Here is a 23901-nt window from a genome sequence, read left to right as displayed (position 1 = left end):
ATTTCAACTTAATATATGATATATTTGAAATTAATTACACTTAATGTGCATTAAGTGCGCCGAAAAGATTGCATTTAATTCACACTTAAGTGTATATATTTAAAGTATATTATTTATGTAATAAGTGCACTTCATAAAAGTACACTTAAGTGCACTATTTTTTCACAAGGGACAGAATCATTACACAAGTGAAAACATGGATAGGGTAAAGTATTAATTGGAATTATTTTTGATAAATCAATATAATGCACTGGTCACATGCTTCAGTATGTTTATAGAGTACATGCTGCTGTGCTGGAGTTTACATAGTATTTCTCTTTGGTCAAAGACTACAGCGATCTGTTTCTCAGCTTCATTCTCTGTGGTTTATTGCTGGACGGTGAGGTCAGACTCTCCATACACCTGTCTGAGAGCAGCGCAGTCTAGACTGGCTATCAGTTTAGTAGAGCCGGCCCGTCTGGGACTGAATGTCTCCATCCACGTTATAGAGGTGCCTGGAGCAATCAGACTGGAAAACACCACACACACACACACACACACACACATCAGAAATCATGTAGAACAGACTTTCATTCATACATATGACAGATGCTTTTATCCAAGGAAACTTGCACTGCATTCAAGATACTGTACACATTTGATTGATAAATGCAGTTCATGGGAATCGATCCCATGACCTTGGTGTTGCTATTAAGAAGGGTGAATCTCACCAAAAGCATGTTAATATCACATACAGTTTTTTTTGGATTGCTTACACACTAAAATTAAAAGTAGTACACTATTAGCAAAACCTTACACTCAAGAAGCAAAACATCAGCCCATATTTGCACAACTATAAGCACATTGTCAACCTCACACTTGTTGCAAAACTCTACACACAGTGATTTGCAAAATACTAAACACACTTAACATACATTACACACAAAAATATATCATGAAGTCACTTCCTTGCAATACCAAAGCACTGACTGTCAAATCACTGCACCGTCCAACCAATTGGTTCAACACAGTCATCAGGTGTGCAAACACTTGTTTGCTTAATTGTAGACACACCAATCAGGTGTATAAGCACTATAAAAAGCAGCAGGTGAGTTCATCGGTCTTCAAGCACAATGGAAAGAGTCAGAGAAAGAGTAAGACGACGAGGAGGAGGACGAGAAGGAGGAGGGAGGAAGAGGAATCAACAGAGGAAGAGGAAGAGATGGAGGCCATGCTGGAGGTAGAGGTAGAGGAAGAGGAAGAGGAAGACAAGAAGGTGCTCAAAGAGGACCGAACCTGACAAATGAGATCCGCGCAACACTGGTTGACCACGTTGTCAACCACGGCCTGACGCTGAGGGAGGCTGGACTGCGAGTACAGCCACATCTAAGCCGATACACAGTGGCAAGTGTGATAAGAACATTTCGACTGGAAAATAGGTATTGTAAAAATATCCCCATATCAAAAACATCTGCACGGTTTCAGTAACTGCTTACAGTACTGTATTCTACGCAGTATCAGCACTTCTGTTACCTTTTCCTGTGAAATTACTGTACTATTGTATACTGTTTTTTTTTTTCTACATAGGATTGAGGGTCAGGAACGACAAGGGGGAAGGCCTCCTATGTTCACAGAACAGCAAGAGAGGGAGATAGTAAACATGGTTTGGGCCAACAATGCTATAACACTCAATCAGCTCCAAGCTAACATTGTCAATAACCATGCCAGTTTCAACGATATCCATCAGGTCTCAACATCAACACTGGCACGCATCCTAAAAAAAAAAACATTCAAATGAAGCAAATTTATCGAGTGCCTTTCGAGCGCAATTCCGAAAGGGTGAAACGACTGCGGCATGATTATGCAGAGGTATGTATTCACTTTAGCAGTGTGATCTTGCATACTGTCTCATAATCTTTTACTATACTGTAATATGTATACTAGATCTACACTGAACTACACAATTTTGCCTGACACTGTTCTTCAGTGAGTTTTACGAATGGAGGGAGAGGAGATCCATCATGAGTTCATTTACGTAGATGAGGCTGGGTTCAACCTGACGAGAACACGAAGGAGGGGAAGAAACATCATTGGCCACAGGGCTATAGTCAATGTCCCAGGGCAACTTGGGGGTAATATAACACTCTGTGCAGCCATTACACAGAATGGGGTCCTCCACCGCCATGCCCATATGGGCCCTTACAACACAGCACTCATACTTACATTCTTGGACCAATTGCACAACATAACCGCATCAAATCAATCATATGCAATACATTTGTTGTCTGGGACAATGTGTTTTTCCACCGCTCTGCTCTGGTTCAGAACTGGTTTCAGCAACATCCACATTTCACCGTCCTATATCTTCCACCATACTCTCCATTCCTCAACCCATAGAAGAGTTTTTCTCGGCATGGCGGTGGAAGGTATATGATCTCCGTCTCCAGGCTGAGGTACCCCTCATCCAAGCCATGGAGGAGGCCTGTGACCAGATGGAGGTAGCAGCAATGCAAGGATGGATTCGTCATTCAAGACGTTTCTTTCCAAGGTGTCTTGCTAATGACAACATTGCCTGCGATGTTGATGAAATTCTCTGGCCAGATCCAGCTAGGCGAAGAGACAATGGCTATTTTTTTTTTTTTTTTTTTTTTTGTAACAGTAAACTTACAGTACAATACGTAAAGTGACATTTTGTTACAGTATTATGAATCTCCATGTCAACATTTTGGGCGTGTTGAGAAATAAATGAGTTTCTTCAGTCTGCAACATTGGTCTTGTGTAGTGTTTGGTGGATTTACTTTATATTTGTACTTTGATGGTAGCCTACTCTAATCATAGGGAAGTAGAAGTGCTAAAAGTGTTTTAGGTTTATCACAGCAGAGTGTAACTCGTGCAAACAGAGCATAGTAAAATGTGAAACGTGTGTTTCATATGGTAACAAAGTGTGGTTTTTAAACAGAAGTGTATAGTTTTTACAAGAGTGTTTAATTATGCAAAGGATCTGTAGCGTTTTGCTAATTGGGTGTGTGGTTGTGCTAATTGTGTGTAGTGTTTTGAAAACACGGGCCCTGTTTTGAAAATTGTGCTTAAGCAATCCAAAAAAACTGTAATAACAACTCTTAAATAGTAATATAAGTAGTAGTATATAAAGTTTACAGATATATAAAATAGTAATATATAAAGGAAATATATTGTATATATTATTTTAAAAGCTTTTTTAAAGAAAGAATGCACACTGTTCTTCCTAAAAATGCACTTGATTATTATTGGAATTTGACTGCTCTAAATTTGAAAAGAACAAACGTTTCATAATATTTTTGTCCGACATCAAGTCTTAATTTCTATAATAGCAAATATACTGTAGTAGAACGTTTCAGTGTAATAGCATCAGTCTGACGGCATTCACCTGTACTGCTTGTGTTTCAAGGGCATGATTCCAGGACCCTCCATACGCAGATCCACATTCTCCAGATTGAACTTAAACTGGTTTGTGAACTCAACAGACACAAACATTTCCTCACTCACTCTTGGAGAACCAGTGACCTACAAGAGAGACGGCAAAAACACCCGAGAGAGAGAAGTCAAACTACTAGTAGAGGGCAGCAAACTCCTTTATATTCAGACACTTTTAATAAAAGCAACTCGCAGTCAATTCAAACGAAAGATTTTGTCAGTATGTGGGTTGCCCTGCGAATATGTGTGTTCTCAGCCTAAAAAAAATATTGAAAAATTCTTAAAATATCAGGGGAACTTCAAGTAAATATTTAAGATCAAATGGATTTGGTTGACAAGAAAAAAAATATATATATATTATATATATATATATAAATAATAAAAGACACATACATACAGCATATATTTATATTTAGTTACATGTAAATGTCTATATTTATATAAACTTTATCATATATAAACATTTAATATATAAACTTCAAATGTTTCTTAAATATAAACTGCATGTGTGTGTGTTTATAGAAACATAATAAATATACACAGTACACACACATATATTATGTAAACAAAAACTTTTATTTTGGATGCGATTAATCGTTTGACAGCACTATATATATATATTAGGGGTGGCACGGTACACAGATGTCACGGTTCGGTACTCCGTTCGGGGGTCACGGTTCGATACGATTTCGGTACAACAGGAAAAAAAATTATAAAAAGAAAAATAAAATCTACTATGCTCGGTTTCTTTTTTGAAAATTTGAACAGACAGTAGTGCAAATTGCAATTTTTTCCACCTAGATGTGAAAATACTAAATATTATTACGTTATATATACCTAATCTGTTTTCGTTGTGAGTGTACACAAATAAAAGCAGACCTTTATACAGTGATTATTAATAAGACAATAAGTGTTTAAAGTTGATTCCACCGGTATAAGGAACAGTTGAAGTGATCGTGCCGGAGCGCACGGGCCTCATGCACCGAACCGAGATGTCCGTACCGTGAGGGTTCGGTACGAATATATGTACCGTGCCACCCCTAATATATATATATATATATATATATATATATATATATATATATATATATTAGGGCTGCAACTAACGATTATTTTGATAATCGATTAGTTGGCCGATTATTCTTTCAATTAATCGATTAATCGGATTAAAAAAATATTGACCAAAAAAAACACTATTCCACATTCTGCCCAATGTTCTACAAACAAACGTGACAACTGAATGCTATGAAAACATACAGTGCTTAATTTATTAGACCACTTATCATAATAAAGAGAAAACATATTTTAGAAATTTGTCAAAAATTTGTTTAAATTTAAAAATGTTATTGTTATTTATTGGACATAATAATAAAAAATGTCCTCATAACAGCTTGCATTCTTGCTGGTATTGTTTATGTACTTTTTGACTGCAATTGGGTATCGCGAAAAAAAAATACTCAAATAAAAAATACAAAAAAAAAATAAGTGCTCTGGTTTTCTTTCATAGATAACAGCAATAATGATATTATAGCATTACAAATAGCCTACTACTCTTACTAAAGAGCTTACACATATTGGAGTACTAACCAGTACAGAAAGCCGAAAAATGATTTTGGTTATCACCAATACTGTTACTTTAGAGCAGCAGTGGCACAAACCTTACATAAACACATTGTTAAAAAACTTACATAAATTTGTTAAGCATTGTAAAAATTGAATATAGTTTAAACCTCTATTAAAAATTAAAATAATAAAGATAATAATAAAGAGGAATAAAAACACAAACTCAGTGTTAACCAACAGGTAAGAGTAATGTTCTGCAGGAACTACTTTGATCACAGTCACCTCGTCATTTCTTTATCCTGTAAAAGGCCGTTATGGAGCGTCTCATGTTTATATTCAGACAGACAATTACACGCTGTTATCCCTTTAAAGTTCCTACTCTCATAAAATATTTTTATTTATTTTAAACCTTAAATTAACTTTCAACAACAGATAATTCAGCACAATGGATATGTTTGCGCTGAAAAGCCTATTAATTGTCTCCCTCTCTACTGTGTTCTGTCCGTCTGACGCGCGTGCGCGCGTCCGCCGCGCCGGCGCTCATTCGGTATTTTAAACTTAACACAGACTGTCAGGACGGACCTTTATGCAAAAATGGAAATGCTCGCGTGAATTTGTGGCATTTATAGATAAGGATATGACCGTAAACTGAACGTTTTTGCGCTGAGGACGCACACGCATCTGTCAAAGCGCCTGACAGGGCAAGCCATTACTCTTATGCATTAACTTAAAGCTTAAAATAAAGAATTATCATGTTTTGGGCAGCTTGGATCACGTGCTTCTCCGGCAGAATCTCATTCTGTTTCCTCCACTATTTTTAGATGCATTTTGTCCATAGAAATGCATTATTCAGTGCCGTAATTTGACTAACCAGCTGAAGTTGGACGTGCACTGTGGGCAGACCCGATTAATCGATAATGAGAATCGTTGTCGATGATTTTCATAATCGATAATAATCGATTTTATCGATTAGTTGTTGCAGCCCTAATATATATACACACACACATTGAAACCTAAACATTCCTAATGCAGTTTATTATAATTAAACTTAAAATATTTTGAAACCAACTCATATTTTATAAATGGGATGTGCCAGAACTTTCTTCAGTTAAACAAGGAGAAAACTGAAGTCGTTGCATTTGGAAACAAAGATGAAGTTCTCAAGGTGAATGCATACCTTGACTCTAGGGGTCAAACAACTAAAAATCAAGTCAGAAATCTTGGGGTGATTCTGGAGACAGACCTTAGTTTCAGTAGTCATGTCAAAGCAGTAACTAAATCAATGAATTTTAGGTATAATAATTTTCTTTAAATTTATTTTAAATCATTTTCTATATCATTTTAAAATTCCTTGTTTTTATTATTTTTATTTCCATGTTTTTATTGATTTTTAATGTCTATTTCAATTTCTTTTATGTAAAGCACTTTGAATTACCACTCTGTATGAAATGTGCTATATAAATAAACTTGCCTTGCCTATAAATAATATAATTTTATACTATGTTTAATAACATGTTTATAGTTATTAAAGTTTAACAATAGTAAACATTAATTAATTGTATTATTTTTTATCTAATAATATACTGAAGCTTAAAAGTAAGTTATTTAATAATAACTTTAACATTAATAAACTATATTAGGACGGGTTTTCATTTGTTTAAACTTTCTTTGCCTGCTCTTTAACCTAAAATAATTACTTGAAGTAGCCTCTTTTTGAGGTTTTTACTTCTAAAGTATTTATTTTCTTTTCTTTTGTTATTTATCAGCTTTTTCAGTTCCCTCATCAAGCCCAGTTTGGGAAACACTGTTTTTTTAATGTAAGTCAGAGGTACAGTAATAGTAATGAATAAAGTCTGACCTTCACAATGAGTTTGGGGTTGTGCATTGTGATAACTTTCATGGCTGTAATGATCTGTCCCGTCTCTTTAATCTTCCCCGTAGCGATGAAGTGGATGTTTGCCTGTTCCACCAGTTTCTGCATGTAGTCCTCGCCTCGCACCAGCACTTTCTCATCCTTACCTATCGTCACCAGCAGGGGGAGCATTTAATGCATGAATATAGATGCAGCAACGTCATATTTTACACTGTCACCAACATCATTTACTCACTCTGCAGTGAATCTAGTTTGACTTTGGGAGTTTTAAACACCACCTCTGCGCTTGGGACTCCAGTATAATACACCACGGTCCCGGTGACGTACACATCGGCAGTGCAGCGCTGCTCGCTGCGATTCTTAAACTGCAGCGTCACGTCAAAGTTGTCCCCCACACGAACGTCCAGATTGGGGATCTCTACATCCACATCACCCTGAGGAAGAGTGGCTTTCTCTCTTTGACAGCCGAACTCCTCGGCCTTCTCCAGCACACGCCGCTCCTCTGGGCTCCCTGAGTAAATAACAGGTTCAAATGAAAGCAGATCCTGGTTGTGTGATATTTATGTGACCCTTTATGTCCAACAGCAACTTCTCTCACCTTCAGGGAACTTGTATTGCACAGTGATGTCTCGACGTCCATCGTGCAGCACAGCTTTGGTCAGCACCATGCGGCCCACATGAGTGGGATTCACCTTCGCTACTTCCAGGGTGCCATCTTTTTGTCTACGATAAAAAATCACGTCACTGTTCACCTGCAAAAATAAATAGAAGGAGTGAGATGTATAAATGTTTATATAGCTCTTAAATTATAAACTGAAAAAAAATTAATTATTTATACAGATTTTGTCATATTTGAGTCTTTAATCCTCAAAGACCCAAACCTTGAAAACTGATGCATTTACTTTTCTTCCTGTTTGTTCTTAGTTTGTTTTCACTCATTCATATCATGATGTATATTGTTTATCGTTTTGGAGTGAATTTTGGATTTTGGGTTGCAATGATGAGTTTTCAAGGTTGCAATCCTATAGTCTCGGACCTTTTTTCCTCTGAAATTTGGATGTGTTCTGGATCTCAGAGCTTTCCTCTGCTACTTCCTGAAGTTTTATCTCACTGATGTTCAAAAATAGCACCTGAAAATACATATTTGGATAATTTACATAATAAAAGATAATACTTTGATCTCTATAAATATCCTCCCAGTATATGTTAATGTTAGAACATCTTTTGGCACTCTTTGGTTTCAGTAGGCCACACTAAAAATCATTTTAAGGAGTTTATTGTACCTGTGTTTATTTACCGATTGGGCCTTGAATAAAATAATGCAAAAAATAACTACTTTTGCTTTTCTGCATTATTCAGGAAAAAATGTTTTTATTTATTTTTTTCTATCACTAAATGTATTCTTTTATGTGACCATGAATTATTATTTGTCACGAGGTCAGGGTCCAAGTGCAGGTAAGGACTACTTTAATCAAACAAACAGAAAGGTCAACACGGCACAAAAAACAAAACAGAAAATGACTGGGATACCAAAACGGCAACGAGGTGCGTGTATCCCAGCCCAGAGCAAACACTCGAAACAGCATTACACATACCAAAACTGAATAACAATAACGCAACCAGGCAGAGTGGTGGGAGAGGGGAGACTAAATAGTCTGTGGCAATGGGGAACAGCTGCGGGTGTCATGAGTGTAACAGGTGTGTGTAATGTGACAGGTGTACGTGATTACGTGAGGTGAGTCCGGGAGGAAGGGAGATGGTGACCTCTGGTGGCAACAAGGAGAAGAGCAGGGCCCGGACTCGTGACATGACCCCTCCTTTAAGGAACGGCTTCCAGACGTTCCACCAAACCCCCCCCAAAAGTCCAGGGAGAGGGATGGTGGGCCAGGCCCGTGTAGTGGAAGGGAACCTGGGCTCTGAGGCAGCGCCGGCGGGATGGAGACCCAGGGCAGAACCGGCGGCCACCACCGCGGTGAGTGTGGAGCTGCCACCCTGGAGCGGGCAATGGTGGGCTCCACCGCTTCGGGGGGCACATCAGGGTGGGGAACATCAGCGGACACCGCCGCCTCGAGGGAACTGTGAGCGGACGCAGCCACCTTGGGAGGCTCGTGAGCGGACACCGCCGCTTCGAGAAGGCATGAAGTGAGCTCCACAGCCTTGGGAGCCTCGTGAGCGAACACCGCTCTCTCGGGGGCTTCGTGAGCGAACACCGCTCTCTCGGGAGGAACGTGGGCGGGCACCGCTGTCTCGGGGGCTTCGTGAGCGAACACCGCTCTCTCGGGAGCCTCGTGAGCGAACACCGCTCTCTCGGGGGCTTCGTGAGCGAACACCGCTGTCTCGGGAGGAACGTGAGCGGGCACAGCTGTCTCGGGAGGAACGTGAGCGAGCACAGCTGTCTCGGGAGGAACGTGAGCGAGCACAGCTGTCTCGGGAGGAACGTGAGCGGGCACAGCTGTCTCGGGAGGAACGTGAGCGAGCACAGCTGTCTCGGGAGGAACGTGAGCGAGCACAGCTGTCTCGGGAGGAACGTGAGCGAGCACAGCTGTCTCGGGAGGAACGTGAGCGAGCACAGCTGTCTCGGTAGGAGTGTGAGCAGCCAACACCGCTCGCACCGACATCAGCGAGGGTTCCCGCACGCTGCGCATCAGACCAGGATGCTCCGGAAGCGGGCGCGAGGCACTGGGCGCGGCCGCCGCCGCCCCCCGGATCGCCGCCTTGGGAGAACTGTGAACGGGCTCCGCAGCTAACTCCAACCTGAAGGCTGAGCCGCTCACCTGTAGAGCCAGGTTGATGTAGTCCTCCAGCGACTCCCCGGGGTCCCAGTATGGTACCAGGGACTTGAAGGGCTCAGCCAGGCCTCTCCAGAAGAAGACCATGAGGCAGGTCTTCTCCGTCGCCGACTGACGAGCTCCTCTAATGAAGTCCCTGGCATTATCCTCCATGCTCCGGTCTCCCTGGCGGATGTGGAGGAACCTCCCTGCTGGACCCATCTTTGCTGGTTGCGTTCTGTCACGGTACGCCGTGAAAAGACGAGGTCAGGGTCCAAGTGCAGGTAAGGACTACTTTAAATCAAACAAACAGAAAGGCCAACACGGCACAAAAACCAAAACAGAAAACGACTGGGATACCAAAACGGCAACGAGGTGCGTGTATCCCAGCCCAGAGCAAACACTCGAAACAGTATTACACATAACAAAACTGAATAACAATAACGCAACCAGGCAGAGTGGTGGGAGAGGGGAGATTAAATAGTCTGTGTCAATGGGGAACAGCTGCGGGTGTCATGAGTGTAACAGGTGTGTGTAATGTGACAGGTGTACGTGATGTGGCAGGTGTACGTGATTACGTGAGGTGAGTCTGGGAGGAAGGGGGATGGTGACCTCTGATGGCGACAGGGAGAAGCGCAGGGCCCGGATTCGTGACATTATTATTATCAATAACAGTGATAACAACAGCAATATTATTATTATCATTATAATTAATAAATATTATTATTATTATTAATAGTAATTTATTTTTGTGTTAGAAATACTGTAACTTTCTAAAATTATATTACACAACATACCGTAGCAACAAAACAAAGCATATTTTGGATCAAATGTAGCCCGTATCTATTATTATTGTCGGTGGTTTTGTTGTTGTAGTAGTCAATTTGTAGAAAATTAGTTCCCCCTAACCATGTTATCATGTCTTCTTGTATGTCATTTTAAATTTTAACATTTACTAAAAACTGTATTGTTTTAACTCTGAGGATTAAAAGCTCAAAGACATTATTTTTCTTTTCTTTTTTACCTCAGCAAACACGAAAGGGGCATCAAACGGGTAGCAGATCTGGCCGTGTTTTACGGCAGCTACTGATGCAGGTCCACACCTGAACATACCTGACAGAAGACCAGCCTCAGTAACATCACAGAACAGCAAAGATACTCTGTGTGTGTGTGTGTGTGTGTGTGTGTGTGTGTGTGTGTGCGTTCATGCGCTTGTCCTACCATCGCTCGTCTCCTGTGGTGTAGCATCTACAACCTGCCATCCTCCGAAGCCAGGAGGCAGATCAGACCTCGTCATGAAGCACTCGTTCCAGCAATGATAATTCCTGCAGATGAAGATAGAGCAATTCATCAACTATGGAAGCTTGTGTTGTTTTTGAGGATTGTGTTTTGAATTATTGTCCGGTTGGAAGATCCAAACATGGCCCATTATAAGAATTAACAGAGTCAGTCACTTATTGATTTTTTATCTGTTGGTATTTGATAGAATCCATGATGCCATGTGTCTAAACAAGATGTCCAGGACCTCCAGCAGAAATATAGGCCCACAACATAAAAAATACAGCAGTATATTTCATTGTACACATGGGGTACTTTTTATCCCTATATTTACCAACCCCATCTTGAGTGTTTGCTGCTAAAAAGCTATTTTTTTTTGTTTCATCTGACCATAGAAGCCAGTCTCCTTTGAAGTTCTAGTCGTGTCTGAAAACTGAATATACTGGAGTTTGTTTTTGGATAAGCTAGGGGAATTTTTCTTGAATCCCTCCCAAACAACATGTGCTGATATAGGTGCTGTTTAAAAAAAATTTTTTTAAGGTTTTCTGACCCCGAGACTCAACTATTTTCTGCAATTCTCCAGTCTTTAGCCACTCAAACTCTCCTCCTCACCGTGCATTAGGACGATATAGACACACGTCCTGGCAGATTCATAACATTTTCTGTTGATTGGAAATTCTTAATTATTGCCCTGATGGTGGAAATGGGAATTTTCACTGCTCTAGCTCTTTTCTTAAAGCCACTTCACTAATTTGTGAAGCTCAATTATCTTGCACATCAGAATTTTCTGCACATCAGAAATATATTCTTTGGTTTTTCTCATTGTGATGGATGATGAAGGGAATTTGGACTTTGTTTTTCCTCCCATTTATATTTCTGTGAAACAGGAAGCCATGGCTGGATAATTTCATGTTCATAATCACCCTGGAGTGCTCAAAATTGTGAATATGAATGGGAATATACTTCAGAGATATTTTACTCATAAGAATTTCTAGGGGTGCCAATATTTGTGTCCAACGCGTATTTGAGAAAATCATTTATTTATTTATTTTTTTTATAGATTTTCCCCCACTTTCACTTTTTTAATTCAATGAAAGGTGTCACGAATCTGGTCCGTGCAACTTCCATTTGTTCACCACCAGAGGTCACCCGCTTACCACATGGACTTTCACACTACACAGCACATTGGACTTCATTTCCCATCATACATTGCACTGACTACACACAGCTGTTCACACTGATCACGCTTGCACCTGAGAACCATCTCACAATCACAATCATAATATAAACATCTAAAGACATCTTTTTCGCCATCACCTGACCAATTATTATCTATTCTATTCTATTCTATTCTATTCTATTCTATTCTATTCTATTCTATTCTATTCTATTCTGTCTAATTTATTAAAAAATAAAATCTTTCCATAAAAGATCACAAACCAGATGGAGTCCTTGGTGCGGTTCCGGTCCAGTTTTCCATTTTCATCCAGGATGATGTCCATCTTAAGGTTGCCGTCATTGTCATGGGCAGAGAAGAAGTTTGTCACAACCCTGCCGGGGATCCCGAGGCAACGCAACACTGTGGGGAAGGAGAAGTAAAATCCTATAGACTCTGATCATGTGACGTATTAATGAATGTCTTGTTCTGGTTCTCACAGGTGTTGAAGACAGCGGCATAGACCCAGCACTGGGCGTAGCAGACGGGTGTTCCCCTGCTGCTGGCGTAGTCCAGGAGGATCTCCACGCTGCCGGTCCAGGACGTTGGCGGGACACCATATGTGTAATCACCACTCCAGTTCCCCACCAACACACCATCATCATCACGTGAGTTCAGCTGTTAGGAAACAGGGCAGAGGTGAAGTCAACAACAGGTTTATGAAAGCTGGAAAAGATGTGTTGTTTCACCAACAGCACACATGCTATAACATCATGTGAAAAATTCAATAAGCTATGTGTTTTTAGAATTAAACACTTCAATTTTGTGCACAAATAAACAATATTCAAAAGTTATATTAAAGGTGATTGACCTAGATCAGTCATCCACGGAGTACAAGACTGTGAAGAAAGACTTTAAGACGACTGTCAGAAAAACAGTAATCAAGGTTTGACACCTAACATCATCTAAAGACATTCAAAAAAAGATTTTAAAGAACTAGCTACATAATGTGTTAATTTATATCTAGGATTAGAGTTAGTCTACAACAAGGGCTTATTATAGGACTGCACTAAAAGCACCTACTGTTCAATTTTGTTTTGTTTTTAACCTTTTGAAAGTGTTGATCTAGTTATTGTACCATGTTATGATTTTGTATGGCAGTATAGTCTTTATTTGCTTTTATGAAGAACAACAGATGTGAATGTGAAGTCCATCAAATTTATTTGTAAATGGCTGTTTGAGTGCAAATGTATTTCAACAGATCCAGCGCATCCAGAACATGAATCTTCGACGCTTATATGAGGGGCGTAAAATAGAGCTGGAGAACAGAAATGATCCCCGTGTGGAAGCAGGATAGAAGATCCTTTATCATGGCACGTCAGAGGCGTCCTGCTCATTAATCATGAAGTCAAACTTTAATCGCAATTTTGCTGGGCAAAATGGTAACTGCTTTTTAAGGTTGATTAAATTAATAGTCCGCCTAAAAATGGAAATTCTGTCAATATTTGTTTGTGACCAATATATATCGCCAAAGCTGATGTTTGGCAATTTGTTCCAAACTGTTTGCTAACAGCTTGATTCATAGTGACTATGACTATCAAGTCCAAAAATTTAAAAAAAGCATCATAAAGTAAAGTTCATCTGACTCACTCCCAGTCTTCTGAAGTCATGCAATAACTGTAGGAGTAACAAACCCAACAGCAAGTGATGACAGAATTGTAATTTTTGGGTGAACAATATCTTTATTCCATTGGAGAAACTTCCTCTTTATAGTTTAACAGTCTAATATATTCCCAGTCAGCTACTGATGGTCTTGTTAATTGTTCAGTTTGCAGACTAATTGATACTGATGACTTTTATACCTTTCTCAGCCACCGTCTACGGTCATGGGACGTACTTCGCTGTGAACGCCAGCTACTCTGCCAATCCTATCTATGCAGTTCCTGCAGCAGACGGGACTCAGCTCATGTTTGTGGCTCATGTGCTCACGGGTTATTACGCTCTGGGTCAGTCGACCATGAGGACACCCCCTGTTCGTGTGACACCTGACCTCTATTATGACAGTGTGGTGGATAATGAGCAGAATCCCTCCATGTTTGTGGTTTTCCACGACTGCCAGGCTTATCCAGACTACCTCATCACGTTCAAATGAACTTCAACAAAAACCAACTTGTCTTGAGATCTAGAAGATTTATAAACAGTTATAAACAGTTATTAGTTATCAGTGTTGGGCAGTAACTAGTCACTAATAACTTAGTTACTTTAATAATAATACTTTTTGCAGTAACTAGTGTTACTAATAAGATTTCAGTAATAATATTACTGTTACCATCCATTAAATAGCTTAGTTAGTTACTTTTGATGCCTCAACCCCACTGTTTTAAAATCCAACAATCAAATAATTCCTAGATTTATTTTCATAATTTTCACGACTCACACATGCATGTGATGTCCCCAGTGCAGCAGGAAAGCTTGGAATATGGAAAAGCTTACATTCAGCAGATAGAAATATTGCATTATATTGATTTTGTCAGGAAAAAAGATGATCTGAACACTGTTGTGTAAGTTGTGGCTGTACTTTACTCTGGCATTACATCCCACCCACATCCCTCTGATCAGCATGTGCTACATTATATTACTATAATTAAAAATATTTTTGGAAAATTAAACAGTTGTGATTTGATAAAATACATAATGATATATAATCGTATATGCTTTATGAAGAAATTACAATGAGCTTCAAGCTACACATAACAATTAATGAGATTAATACAACACTTCGCTTGAATGTCACTATCAGCCACTACTGAGTGTTTGTAATCACTTCTGATTTTGGTCAAATGATGAGGCAGAAATATGTTGTTAGTAACATTCTAGAAGAATTTAATGTGGAAGATACACAGTTACAACTTCTGTGGGGCGTGAAGAAAAAGTAATGTAACTAGTAATATAACTAATTACTGTTGCCAGAAAGTAATTAACTACTAATGAGTAATACATCCCATTCTTTGAGTAACTAGCCCAACACTGTTAGTTATATAGTGGATTTTACATTTAAATGTAATCATTCAGGGGATACTTACGTATATTCAGAGAGTTATAGTTTAATTCTTCTTGCTTTATGCCACAACTAACTATGCTCAGCAGATATGAATATAAAAGGAGTGGTTTCAGAAAATCTTGAAATTCACAAGAACATGAGCAGAAAATGTGCAATATTAATTGGCAAAGCTGTCTGTATATAATGGAACAGTAGCATATGAAATACTCCTGTGAGTCACAGTTCTAGTCTGACGGAGAAAGATTCATCTGCCACTTGTGCAAACCACAGAAGTGACATGCAGCTATGATATTTAGCTTCAGGGCAATCGATTCATCACTCTAGGATTAAAACAGAGCTCTTTAAAATGTGATGTGGTCGTATTCCAACTCTTCCTTCTCAGTTCTCATGTCTGCTTCATGCTCCTTACTATCAGGAAGAAAATATTTGTTTTGGATGAAATGTAGGAGTTTGCGCAATTTGCAGAAAAAAGCAATGCAATCCTTTCAATCAGAAACGTCTCAGGTTACGTATGTAACCATGGTTCCCTGAAGGGAACGAGACGCTGCGTCGAAACGCATATGGGAACGCCTTCAGCGTGACCAGGCTCTGAATATGATGTGTAATCAGTCAAACAAGGGCGAGACGTCACGGGCGGGGTGACGTCATGACCAGGAAGCATATAAGCACGTGCGGCGGAGCCAGCTTCAGCTTCAAGTCATGAAGCAAGCGCTGGCAGGGATGCCGGAAGTGTGGCAACGCGACGCAGCGTCTCGTTCCCTTCAGGGAACCATGGTTACATACGTAACCTGAGACGTTCCCTTCCAGGAACTTCGAGCTGCGTCGAAACGCATATGGGAACGAGATACCAACGCCGCCAGACTGACAAGTCCCTGCCTGGTGTCAGGACAAAAGGACAGAGGAGCCGGGAGTGGCTCGGATGTCGAGGTCATAGAACCTAACGAAAGTCAGGGGCGTGGACCACCCAGCTGCGTTGCAGATGTCCTGCATGGAACACCTGCCCAGAAGGCCTTGGAGGCCCCCACACCTCGGGTTGAGTGCGCTCTGACTCCCACCGGCGGGGGAGCTCAGAGGCCTCGTATGCCAAAGCCATGGCACCCACAATCCACCTACTAAGAGGAGGGCTTCGTAGCAGGAAGACCCCTCTTAGGCGGACCATAGCACACGGGCAGCTGGTCCACTTTCTCCACAGGGAGGACCTGTGGATGTATGCGTCTAGTGCTCGCACTGGACACATACGGTTGTGCTTCTCCTGGTCTGGCTCCCCGAAGGGAGGAGGACAGAAGGCCTGCAGTACGACCGGCTGTGGAACGACCGATGGGACCCACGCGGGGGTAGAGGAATACTTTCGCAGAACCGGGCGCAAAGTGAATAGAGGCCGGAGTCAGGGCCTGAAGGTCACTCAGCCTCCTCAGAGAGGTGATAGCCAATAAGAAAACGGTCTTGATAGTGAGGAGTCTCTCAGTTATCTCCTGAATGGGCTCGAAAGGTGCATTGCACAGAGCCTCCAGAACCACAGCCAGATCCCACGTAGGGACGAGATCGTACCGGAGGCCTCAGCCTCAGTGCACCACGGAGGAAACGTGTAACCAGGGGGTGTCTACCCACTGACTGGCCACCGGTAACGGCGTGGTATGACGAAATAGCTGCCACGTAGACCTTAACAGTGTAATGGGTTACCCCTGCGGAGAAACGGGCCTGCAGGAACTCCAGTACTGCACCAACGGGGCAGTTGACTGGGTCGAGCTGGCGGTCCCCGCACCAAGAAGTGAAGAGCCTCCACTTCAAGGCGTACAGTTTCCTCGTAGAGGGAGCTCTGGATTGGAGGATGGTCTATGAGCTGTGCCCCCTCAGGGGTCACACCAACAGCTTCCATCACTCCGGGCGAGGGTGCACCTCGGTGCCCCCGGCCTGTGAGAGGAGGTCCCTCCTGACGGGCACTTCCCACGGAGTGCCGTCGAGGAGAGGTATCAGGTCAGAGAACCATACTCGGCCCGGCCAAAACGGTGCTACTAACAGTAGACTGACCTCGTCCCCCCGGCGCACTCTCGCCAGAACTCCAGGGAGCAGAGCGATCGGGGGGAAGGCGTACAGACGGAGCCTCGGCCACGTCTGTACCATAGCGTCCAGTCCCGGAGGAGCTGGAGGAATCAGAGGGGACATTGCGCTGACTCTCGAGTGGCGAAGAGGTCCACCTGTGCCTGGCCAAAACCTTCCACATCTGCTTCACCCCTCAGGGTGAAGCAACCATACCCCGGGCCTCGGCCCCTGTCTCGACAGGACGCCTGCTCCCACATAAAGATGCCCAGGAATGTGCACAGCTCTCAGTGATAGGAGCTTGCCCTGGGACCACACAAGGATCTGGTGTGCCAGCTTATACAAGGGGCGCGACCGCAGACCTCCTTGGTGGTTGCTGTAAGAGACCACTGCCGTGCTGTCTGTGCGCACCAGCACGTGGTGATCTCTTAGGTCTGGGAGGAAGTGCTTGAGCGCACGGAACACAGCTAGGATCTCTAGCTGGTTGATATGCCACGTCAGGTGGCGACCACTCCACAGACCGCGGGCAGGGTGGCCACTCATGACCGCACCCCAACCGGTGAGGGAAGCGTCCGTCGCTAGCGAGACGCGGCGACAAGGAGCTCCCAGCACTGGGCCCCGGGACAAGAACCAAGGATTCCTCCACATGTCTAAGGCACGGACAGCGGCGTGACACTTTGACAGCGCGGAGCGAGTTTCCCCTCAGGGAGACCCCCTTGGTCTTGAGCCACCACTGTAGGGGCCTCATGTACAGCAGGCCAGAAGGAATCACGCTGGACGCAGCTGCCATGAGCCCAAGCAGTCTCTGAAACTGCTTGGCAGTGAATGGCTGGCCTTCTCACACTTTCTCGACTGCCGTGAGGATCGACTCGATCCGAGCAGGGGTCAAACGAGCCTGCATCGTGGTCGAATCCCACACTACACCTGGATAAGTGGTTCTCTGAGCTGGAGAAAGCACACTTTCCTTGGCGTTTAGTCTTAACCTGTTAACCTTCACCCCCATTTAGGGCCTCGCAGGTGAAAATAACCTACCTAAATTAAAATGGTAACAGTTTGTGACAAAGTGTGCTTACACAAACAAATTAGGTATCTTTGGAAAGAAGAGACTCTGGGTTTTACTATCTATCATCCAGAGTTGATAATGCTCAAAAAGATAAAAAGTTATAGGCACTGACGTGCCTTGAAAAATATTTTTCCACACTGAATGTTTTTTTATTTCATATACAAATACATGAAATAAGTCCTGGAGCAATCCAGAAAAGTAATGGATCGAAAGCCATGTGTCTCATGAGTTCATATTTCAAATTTGAAGAAGATACCATGAAAAATGAGATTCCTGCAATATTTTTTCTGAAACTATTTATAGTCCCCCCCACCCCCCTGTTTGAGGAAAAATAACCACCAAATGGATTGCAGAATTATACAAGCTATTTTAGTTATTATACATGTTCCTGCATAGTTTTTCAGTTATAAAATAATAGACAGATTTATTTGAGCACTAAAAAATACAAAAATAATTATTTGAGTAATAAAAAAGGAAAAAAAATAGAAAAAAAATGCTTTGTATATAGTATGTATACTGAAGTATTCTTCGTTATTCGTTATTACAATGATAAATATCACTGCCAGACGTGAAGTGATATTGCCAGACATGGTCATAGAGTCAGTAATCACACGCTGATGTCCGTCCATTCAGATGATAATAAAACAGATGGGCCATATAATCAATAATAGCTGATCAATGAATCACAATGATAGCCGTCATAGAGTCGCTAATAAACACGCTGATGTGCGTCCATACATATTATAATCATGCAGACACAGCCACATTCCCCACACAATACACACACACACATATAAAAAATGTAGAAGAAAAAAAAAACAGTTTTTTATGGATAAAGCAAATCGCTAAGTTACGCCCCGCTCAGATGACAGTTGCGTCACTGCCGGCAGGAGGGAGCGCCAAATTCAAATAATCTATATTCCGCTTTTCTGAGACTTTTTTTTCCGTAGACGGTCTCATTATGTTTGTAAAACCGTATGCTGCAACACCGTGTTGTTTTTTTACCACCAAGACGCTGTTTTTGAGCGTAATTTATTCCATAACGGACGCGAACAATAACTCTCTGAAGAAATGAAACGTAAACAAAGGAATATTCATCCTTATTACAACGTTATTGTTTCGCTGGACTAAAAGTGCTCGCTGGGATGTTGTTCTGTGGACCCTTACCTCTCTAACTAAACTGGGATTTCAGCAGTGGACGCGTTTGTGGCTCGTTATTACAATGATAAAGGTACGTACTGCTTTTTTACTCTGCGTGTTTGGATGTGTACTGCTTACACAAATGTAGCAAATTTGTGCCACTCATTCCTTATAAGCTTTCCATCGAAAAACAGCGATCTGTCGTCGATGCTTGAGGCTTAGACCCTCAGAATGATATATAGTTTGTCAAGATTAACTTTGTCCCGTTTCATTTATTCTATTAGAAAACAATGACACATGCAAACAAAGAGCGTTCAGTGCGACGTCGCTCTGGTGAACGTTAACAGGTTAATAATAGCAATACAATACGTTTTTTTTTTTTCCTGCGGGACGGGAGAAGACACAAAATCAATGCATCTCTATTATTGTGCGGGAATAAATTCTCAGAGTTTTGCGGGTGCGGGCGGGAGTGGACATACATATTGCGGGAGCGGGTGGGAGTGTAACACACACGTTGCGGGAGCGGGCGGTAATGGTCAGAAATTCGGCGGGCGCGGGCGGGAGCGGGATGAAGAAAACAGTCCCGCGCAGGGCTCTATTCTCGGCTCCGCGCTGCCGGGCGGACAAACCTGAGAAATATACTCGCTGGGACCGGCTGTGCCCTGGAACAGCGGCAGGGTCAGCAGACAAGTCCCTGGAGGGCACCGAGGGGAGACGGTCACCGTGTGCCGCGGTGTAAGCCGCTCCACCCCAGTAGGGGTCGTCCTCCGTAGTCCTGGGGCTCAACCGTCAGGACCTCTGAACGAACCAGACCCTGTAAGGCAGGACCCAAAGAGACACATTCGGCAGCTCGCTGCCCAATGATCTTCTAAGGGAATCAGTCTCTCGAGACTGACCTCTGGGTTCAGAGAAGCGGCCAGACCGCTGTCTCGATGCGGCGCACCGGAATGAGACGCGTAATCTGGCGGCTGAGGCGAGTTTCTCGGCTCCGCGCTGCCGGGCGGACAAACCTGAGAAATATACTCGCTGGGACCGGCTGTGCCCTGGAACAGCGGCAGGGTCAGCAGACAAGTCCCTGGAGGGCACCGAGGTGAAGTGGTCACCGAGTGCCGCGGTGCAAGACACTCCACCCCAGTAGGGGTCGCCCTCCGCGGTCCTGGGGCTCGCCCGTCAGGACCTTTTGCGCGAGGAGCTGGTATGCGGAGGAGGCTGCGCCCGCCCAGCAGCCACCTGAGTTTAGAGAGCGCGCATACCCTCTGCCCACCAAAGATGTTGTAAGCAGAGCAGGAGCCTTCAAAGGCGATGCCGTAGAGGGAGACAGATAGCTCGCAAGCATCTGTTCAACCCGCGGCATCGCCGCATACCCGCGCTCATTCAGTTCCCGCGGGAACGAATGGCCGGGACGAAAAGATTTCACCCGCGATCTCGACACCTCGGTGAGGAGATCGGGGAAAACGGAAGGCTCCTCTGTAGAAGTAGCTCTCTGGGGCGAGAGAGGCGGCGAAACCTCGTCAACGCTCGTCACATCAACCTCCTCGGAGGACGCAGCGTAAAGCCCTCGTCTCGGGGGAAGAGACCGCTTCCGAACCGAGATCAGGCGCGGGAGGAGATAGGGACATGCCCGTCTGACTCTCGCCAGCCAGATCAGCCTTTTCTCTTTTTTTTTTTTTCTATCTGCAAGCCCCGCGAGCGCAGCCGCCGCTCTGCCTTTTTTTCTCTCTGATTTAAAGGCAGAAGCGGGACCGGCTTTATTCATTTTATGCTTGTACAAACACTGCAGCTTACAAAGCTCATAGTTATATCATATTGGGGTGACAGAGGCGGCGAAACCTCGTGAACGCTCGTCACATCAACCTCCTCAGAGGAAGAGAGACGAAGCATTGAGCCCTCGTCTCGGGGGAAGAGACAGCTTCCACACCGAGAGACGGGGCGCCAGATCTGGCGGATACGGGAGGAGATAAGGACATGCCCGTCTCACACTCGCCAGCCAGATCAGCCTGCGAGCCCCACGAGTGCAGCCGCCGCTCTGCCTCGGCAGCAGCGGGACCGCCACCGCGTGGGGAGCTCGCGAAGGCTCCCTTCTCGAAGAGAGCCCTCCGGGTGCGGAGACCGATTTTGCGTGCTCCGCACCCAGGCAGACCACGCAAAAATCGTGTGTGTCCTCGCTCGTGATATAGCGAGGGCAAGGATGCACACACGACTCAAAACGTGGTCTGAAAGCTTCACCCCTGAGCTTGCCCTTGGCTTGCCCTTGGCTTTGGCATCCACTTAAAACTAGGACAAACAACAGTAAATAAGACTGACACACACAGAGCGCTTCGCTGAATGACAAAAAGCTGAAGCCGGCTCTGCCGCACGTGCTTATATGCTTCCTGGTCGTGACGTCACCCTGCCCGTGACGCCTCACCCTTGTTTGACTGATTACACATCATATTCAGAGCCTGGTCACGCTGAAGGCGTTCCCATATGCGTTTCGACGCAGCTCGAAGTTCCTGGAAGGGAACTGTAATCGTGAGTTAACTCATGACAATCATGTGATTAATCGCGATTAAATATTTTAATCGATTGACAGATTGACAGTTTATATTCCAATATATTTGTTATAACTTTTTTAAATGTGTCATAGTAGCCTATATATACAATGGTGTGAAAAAGTATTTGTACCCACCCTAATTTTTTTTAGTTTTAGATCTTCAAACAATACAACAAAGGCAACACATACAGGTTTTATCTAGTTATGCCACCAGCACTGTGGTGTGATTTTGGCCCACTCTTGTTTGCAGAACTGCTTTAGTTCAGAGACATCAGAACTGCTCGTTTACAAATCCTGCCACAGCATCTTAATTGTGATCCTCTGGATTCTGACTAGGCAATTCAAAAGCTTTATGATTTTGTTTAGACTGAGCTGTTGACAGGTGGAATTACTTGCTTTCGGTCATTGGTTTCCAAACATTTTTGACTCAATAGTCTACAAGACATTTTCCCACAAGGTTTGAGGATCACCAGGGTGTATTGTTCAGACGACTTAGCAGTAGCTTTTGTCTCACCACTCTCTAATGGATGCTGTTTTCAGCCCGTGTCTTTTGGATAGTTGAGTCATGAACAGTGACCTTCACTGATGCAAAAGAGGCCTGCGGTTCCTTAAGTGCTAAATTTGGGGCGTTTGTGCTTTCCTGAGTCATCACTGAGTTCTTGAAAAATTTTGTAAGGTCGCCTACCTGGGAAAGTTCACTACTGTGCTGAATTTGGACATAATGTCTCTGACTCTGGTTCTATGGAGACCAAGAGCATTTGATTTTAGAACCCTTACCAGACTGATCCTCATCTTTTCTGATTTTTTTTTTCAGCTTCGGCATTGTGTGTTACTTGGAAAAGGTGTTTTAACATCTTAAACCTCATTATGAAAGCAGTTTCAAAGATTTGGGCATTAGTAATATATAATTAGATAACATTTTTGCTTAGATAAAAAACATCATTTTAAAACTGTGTATTCATGTTTACCTAGGTTGCCTTTATTTTATGTAAGATGACACTTTCATTTCAGAAACAATTTTTCACATCACTATATATAGAGAGAAGGAAAGAGAGAGAGGCATCTGAGCCACAATTCAGTACAATGCAAGAATTAACAAATATAATTTACATACTTTAATGTATATTTGTAAATGACTGGAGTTTGCACTGTTATTATTTTAAAGATGAAATCATGGATTTAGTTTTTTTGTGGTTGACTTGAAAAACATTTGGAAATACTTTTGTGGTGTTGTCAACTGTTATCTGATGTTGGAGCTTTTTTGGCGGCACAAACGCTTTGTTTTTTAATTGAACCAGGATCCAACTTCCCACAGTTTGTTTTCACAGCATGTTCAGTGTCAAAATTCAGAGCTTGACTCAAGAGTTCTTGAGAATTTCGTCTGTTGTATTTGGTAACAGATTTAATGCTTTCTTATATCTACAATAAAATGAACAACACAAGAAATTTAAAGACATTTCTCTTTTTTGACTTGTACTATTTCAAAGAGTCATCAGAGATTTTACTACTTCTGTGTTGCTGCAGTGGTTCTCATAAAAGGAACTGTGAGATGACACATGCAAAAAAACTCAGGCTTAACTGAATTTTTCTTAACTGCAGCAACAAACCAATCACCTGAAAATGTAATTTGAATATAATAAACACATTTTCTTTCTGGGTTAAGTTGAAAGCATGTGTGTTTGGGTTTCCAGTGTGCTCAGCGCCCATGCCTTTCTTCATCATTTTAGAACAGAATGAAATTGCATCATTCAGAATTATTTATATTTTATGTTTTACCGTTCAAGTTTTATACATTTGTAAATGCATCCCTCAGGAACATGTAATACTGCTTGAGCTGTAGTAATGATATTTCTATTAACCCTATAAATCCTGACGTATGCAATGAAATTTTTTTAATGGAACAGTTCACCTTTAATTATATAGCACTTTATACAACACAGATTGTGTCAATGTAGAAAACGAGTGCTGATAATGCAAGAGGAGAATAGAAATCAGTC

The 23901-nt window shown here is 42.5% G+C and overlaps 1 protein-coding gene across 1 annotated transcript; it reads right to left on the bottom strand.

The window, feature by feature from the left end:
* Window positions 1–221: 221 nt before the first annotated feature.
* LOC306876539 (coagulation factor XIII A chain-like) lies at window positions 222–13653 on the bottom strand (the record flags this gene model as incomplete). The annotated part of the gene is made up of 10 exons (XM_079427816.1): window positions 222–508; window positions 3386–3522; window positions 6854–7014; window positions 7104–7379; window positions 7467–7620; window positions 10661–10749; window positions 10858–10961; window positions 12355–12493; window positions 12571–12748; window positions 13642–13653. 10 exons carry the CDS (start codon window positions 13651–13653, stop codon window positions 367–369), a joined length of 1392 nt encoding a protein of 463 aa, XP_079283942.1. The 3' UTR covers window positions 222–366.
* Window positions 13654–23901: the final 10248 nt, after the last annotated feature.

This window comes from Barbus barbus (assembly GCF_936440315.1).
Source record: "Barbus barbus genome assembly, chromosome: 1".
Lineage (NCBI taxonomy): Eukaryota > Metazoa > Chordata > Actinopteri > Cypriniformes > Cyprinidae > Barbus > Barbus barbus.
This window is presented reverse-complemented; position numbering and strand designations above follow the sequence as displayed.